The sequence below is a fragment of the Trachymyrmex septentrionalis genome, unplaced genomic scaffold (genome assembly GCF_001594115.1).
Source record: "Trachymyrmex septentrionalis isolate Tsep2-gDNA-1 unplaced genomic scaffold, Tsep1.0 scaffold13, whole genome shotgun sequence".
Lineage (NCBI taxonomy): Eukaryota > Metazoa > Arthropoda > Insecta > Hymenoptera > Formicidae > Trachymyrmex > Trachymyrmex septentrionalis.
In genome coordinates this window covers 1,118,482-1,124,135 of record NW_017304438.1, presented here as the reverse complement: position 1 = coordinate 1,124,135, position 5,654 = coordinate 1,118,482, and the positions used below count along the sequence as shown (strand labels likewise).

The following is a 5,654-nucleotide window of genomic DNA, read 5'->3' as shown; positions in this document are numbered from 1 at the left end:
AATAAAATGTTTACTGTCAATCCGACAACCAATAAGCGCGTCGAATTTGTCTTCAAAACGCAGTTTCACAAAACCGTGGAAGCGTAGTTTGGCGGGTTTCGTTGCGTCTCGCCGACGCGTCGATGCGTGTCACTCGTGCTTACGTTCCATCGTTCTATGGTCGTTTTGCACAGTTGTGTGCGTGCGTGCGTCGCGACATCTCGACCCGGCGGCATTCAGCAGTGTGCGGCGGTGCTTCGAGTGTTTGATTGCGCGTTAAATGCAGAATTTGTCACATAAAACTTACATTCGCGACTATGGCGCAATTACGTTACACCCGTAATTTATTCTTGCGCGGGATTTGCATTATATATCTGTTCGCGTTCCTCAGCTTCTACATACAGATTCCAGGTGAGGCACTGCACCTCTCTCGGCTGAAGCCTACCACCAACGCCGACCGTACATCGGTCTTTTTTTTCTCCCCTATATATGGGATTTCTTCGTCTTCTCGAAGAACATTTAGCGCTAAACACTTTGCGTTAAACGTCCGAAGAACGCTTGATGCGACTTGATGCCTTGTGTCACGTAAAAAGAATGACAGTCGTCGATTAGCGATAATTGTATATGGTACTCTGAAAGATAATATAGTCCTTCGCTCATATTATTCCGATATTTCGAGCGATTACGCCTTCTTTATTACGTTGCGTAACGGAATTTTAATGCCTACATTGTGAATCGCAATTATAATCTTGAGTGTTTAATTTAGGAATATAAGGAACTATATAAAGTTTATTTTAGGATAGATTATATAGTATTTTTTTTTATTTTTGTATAAGAACTTTTTCTCGCTTTCCAAAATTTCTAACATCTGTATATCTTACTTTAAATATAGAAAGTGTTTAAAATTAAAAAAAAAATAGACTATGTAAATCCCATTTTTCACAGATTTAGGATACGATATTGCAATGTTATTAATTAATAATATGTAAAATAGGATTGTACGGCGACAATGGAATCCTACCAGCCAGGACGCAATTGGATCTTAAAACACGCGCAACATTTTTGAATAAAATGAAACAAAAACCGACGTTCTTGTGGTTCGCGCCATATCTGGGATTAAACGTTGATTATATGCTGGACGTGCTGTCTCTTCTTGGAGCTATTCTTTCTTTTGCAGGGTACATTTAAAAATTATAGCAAATTATAGTGCGGTCACTTGCATTACACTAGATTAATGCATATTAAAAGCTGCTATATCTATATGAAATTAGCAAAATTAAATGTAAAGATATATATATATATATTTTTAAATAATTATGTATATAATAATGTCACATTTTTAGAATGTATTATTTCATTATATTGAAGTTGATTCTACTATCCCACTGCATTTTATAGATACTTATAAAGTAATCTTTTTAATATGCTCTAATTCAGTGTGATTAAATTTATTAGAGATTAATATCAAAAGAATATTTTCAATGCGTGTGGAAATATTTGTAAAATACAATCTGTCTAGAAATAAGTCTTTATTAATTGTTGTATTTCAATAAACATAAATATTGTAATTGTCATTGTAAAGTCATAGTGGAGTCGTTAATGCCTAAAATGACATTTAATTGCAGATTCGTTTCGCAGAAATTTTGCATCGCGCCAGTATTTGCAGGACTGTGGTCTTTATATTATTCTTTGTATCAGATCGGTCAAACATTTATGTTGTTCCAATGGTGAGTTCCATGATTTTTCATATAAGTAGGCAATATTAAGTGAAAATCGACCGAGAAATGTTCAACATAAACAAGCGAAAAAAGGTCATATTCAGCAAAGCAGGTCTTAGTGAATAATAATATTTTTTGCAATAAATTTTTTAGTTTAGAGTGTGTGAATTTTATAATTTCCAAGCAAACTGCTCGTTGATTATTTGTCAGCCCTGCAACACAATCCTAAACTGGAATACGTAATATTACAAATTAAATTGACATGTAATTTAATATTACTGATGTCAATGTATATGTATCTTCAAAACACTGTAAAGAATTTATTGCAAAAAGTATAGTTTAGTCGGGATTCAAACGAACACATCTTTTTCGTTTGTTTATGTTGAACATTTTGATTGATTTTCACTTAATATTGCATTTACATTGCCTGAAAAGAACATTTTTTCAATATATACTAGTTATTGCAATTGATATCACCACATCCCTGTGGTTGAATTGGTAAGACACTCATATGAAATAAGAGAACAGATCTGAATCGCGACTGAAGTGATATTTTTCACAATAAATTCAGTGTGTTTTAAAGATGCTCGTTATCGTTAATAATATTAAATTGCTTGTCAATTTAATTTGTGATAATATATATACATTCCAATTTCAATTTAGGATTGTATTTTATGATCGACAAATAATCGGCGCGCAATTTACTTGAACTGGAAATTATAAAATTCATACCAAATATTAGACATTAAATCGAATATAATCTTCTTTGTTTATTTGTGGTAATTTATAAATTTCTCAGTAAATTTCTCTTACCAAATCTCTAATATATGTTCGTTTACACACAATCTCGAATACACGTTCCTTTGTACTATAATTAAAAAGTAATTACCTATAAGATATGTACTACTAATTGTGTCTATTTAAAGAATTTATTACAAAAATTGTATTCACTAAGACCTGTTTTGCGTGAACATAGCCTTTTTCGTTTATTTGTATTGAACATTTTTTGGTTCATTTTCATTTAATATTGTCTATCTTTGTGAGAATAGAATAATAGATTATTATTACACGTTGAAAAAAGGTGACACCAAATTTTAAGAATATAGTACTTATGAAAACAAACCGAAAAGTCTTGATAAGCAGTACTCAATAAGTGTTCCACGAACGTATTGTTGACAGTGTCTGATTTTGACACAAAAGTTGAATACTGTTGTCAACATATACGAAATATACCTGAAATCTTTGAATATGTTCGATTTTCAAGATAAGAATAAGCATGAGAAAATGTACCGAATTGTGCATTGAAATAAACGGAGAGCACATTAAACGTCTGCTGTAATTAAATTTATTTTTTGCTTTATACTCGGAAATAAATAATTTTTAGAGTTCTGCTTAATTTTAAGACTTTTCGTTTTGTTTCCATGAATACTATATATTCCTAAAATTTGGTACCACCTTTTTTAAACGCTCTATATAATTTAATTGCTTGATAATTAAGTTTTGCATGCATTTGCTTGCAGGGATGTTCTATTACTGGAGGTTGGTTTTCTATGTATATTTGTGGCACCGTTGTGGTATGCTTACCGCGGAAACCCAAGCGATTACGTGACATTCTGGGCTGTGCGTTGGTTGCTTTTCCGCCTTATGTTTTCTAGTGGAGTGGTGAAATTTACTGCAGGCTGTCCAGTCTGGTGGAAGTTAGATGGTAAAATTATTTTTGCAGAATCTAAATGTGCATAAAAGTAATGTGTGTGTGTGTGTGTGTGTGTGTGTGTGTGTGTGTGTGTGTGTGTGTGTGTGTGTGTGTGTACACACATTATAAAATTAAGTGTTACATATTAATTTTTTTATTTTGTAGCACTAAATATCCATTTCGAATCGCAATGTATACCAACTGCTCTGGCATGGTATGCACATCATTTGCCAACGTGGTTGCTTCGATTATCAACCGTTGTTATAAACGTCATCGAGCTTGCTATACCACTTTTATTTTTCTTTCCAAACAGAAAAGTCAGAATAATAGCATTTTACTTGCAGGTATGTAAAATTATCTACTAGGCTACAACAAGAATATCTAAAGAATTATAGTCGGTTAATTAATTAATTAATTTTTAATTTTTAAAAGTTATGATACTTAATTGTTGTTCTAGGTGTTCCTACAAATCTGTATTATTGCTACTGGAAATTACAATTTCTTTAACTTCCTTACGATTTGTTTATGCATATCCTTACTGGACGATCAATTCTTTTATAAACGAAAATCTAAAAATAATAAATCTCGTATTAGAAATTATCTTTCTACACTAATAACTATATTGGTTTATGGAGGAGTAATGTACGAGACATATATTTACTACGGTCTTAAGATAATTGACAATTGGACCATTGAATCTAATATCAGTACGTATCACTTTTATTGATAATTGATAATAATTTAGTCCTAACAAATATATATTATTGGTCACAATCACACATTTTTTTTATAGCATTTACACAGGAGGAATTTGGTTACATTCTCTATCACGTAGTGATATTTTCGATATATATCGGTCTAATATCCTTTGCATTAACGCTAGTTCCGATGATTATTTCTATATTTTATACAAAAGAAATGCATAAACTAACTGATAAATTGACAGCAATGTTACTTGCACTTGTCTACGTCCTTTCTATAGCATGTATTTTTGCTATAAGTATTGTAAGTATACCAAGTAGCTTTAAGCATGCTTAAATTTATAATTACTGAGAGTTCAATACTATGACACATATACAGCTTGTTATTATATACATATAAAGTATGAGGTAAATGTTCGTAGGTACCATATTCCTCTTTGTCTAAAACGTTTAATTCGACAATGATTGATCATCTGATTCCACTGACTCGGTTACATTCAAAAGTGGATCATCTTCATATAACGAACAGATATGGATTGTTCAGTCGTATGACAGGAGTCGATGGCAGACCTGAAATTGTGATAGAGGGAAGCGACAGTATTGAAGGACCCTGGAAGGAATACGAGTTTTTATATAAGCCAGGAAATGTTAACAATTCATTACCATTTGTTGGTAAGATATTTTCATACATTGATATATTAAGACCGTTTCTTTTTATATTAATACTTTTTATTTTAGTTTAATATAGTATAAACTTTAATATTGTATAAAAGATGAAGAATTCTTAACAATATATTTCTTTTTTGCAGCACCCCATCAACCTCGTCTTGATTGGCAAATGTGGTTCGCTGCTTTAGGTACATATCAACAAAATCCATGGTTAATGTCATTAGCTTATCGTTTATTGACTGGACAGCCCGAGGTACTGGCTCTAATGAATACTGTTGAAAATCCATTCCGAGATAGACCACCGAAATATGTTAGAGCTAGTCTTTATCATTATCATTATACATCGTGGAGCCAAACGTGAGTGCATTCTCATATAAGATATATGTATGTATGTGCGCGCGCGCGCGTGTGTGTATGTGTTCCTGAATTTTTCGTACAAACTTTGATAGTATTCTATGCACTGAAGTAAAAAAATTGTTATATAAACATAGGTCTTTAAATACTTTATTAAAAAGTTATAACAAAAATGTGTAAAAAATTTTAGTTTTTGCATTTCAAAAATTGCTGTCCGCCTTCCTTATATTAATACAAACTTGATATCAATGTAATTTTGAATTTATCATCTTTTTTACGATAATAGAAGAAATCTTCATAAGAGAAGAGAAGAAAGTTTCCTTTACTTTCGTAAAAATAATAATAAATTACATTGATTACAAACTTATGTTATATGGGCAGATAGCAATTTAAAATGTAAACTTAGGTAAAAATTTTTTCACACATTTCATATTTTTGTTATAACTTTCTAATAAAGCATTTAAAGACCTATGTTTATATAATATTTTTCCTTATTTCAGAATTATTTTTATAGAACGTACTGTCAAAATTTGTATAGAA

The 5,654-nt window shown here is 31.3% G+C and overlaps 1 protein-coding gene across 1 annotated transcript in view; it reads left to right on the top strand.

Annotated features, from left to right (window-relative positions):
• The first annotated feature begins 195 nt into the window (after positions 1–195).
• The window catches only part of LOC108756787 (lipase maturation factor 2-like), a 6,831-nt gene continuing 1,372 nt past the window's right edge, over positions 196–5,654 (top strand). Inside the window, exons 1-9 of the mRNA XM_018500832.1 lie at positions 196–390; positions 974–1,157; positions 1,605–1,706; positions 3,218–3,402; positions 3,556–3,734; positions 3,848–4,097; positions 4,184–4,395; positions 4,514–4,763; positions 4,901–5,117. Of these exons, the coding sequence (XP_018356334.1) occupies positions 297–390; positions 974–1,157; positions 1,605–1,706; positions 3,218–3,402; positions 3,556–3,734; positions 3,848–4,097; positions 4,184–4,395; positions 4,514–4,763; positions 4,901–5,117 (1,673 nt within the window). The 5' untranslated portion in view covers positions 196–296. The remainder of the gene's footprint in view (positions 391–973; positions 1,158–1,604; positions 1,707–3,217; positions 3,403–3,555; positions 3,735–3,847; positions 4,098–4,183; positions 4,396–4,513; positions 4,764–4,900; positions 5,118–5,654) is intronic.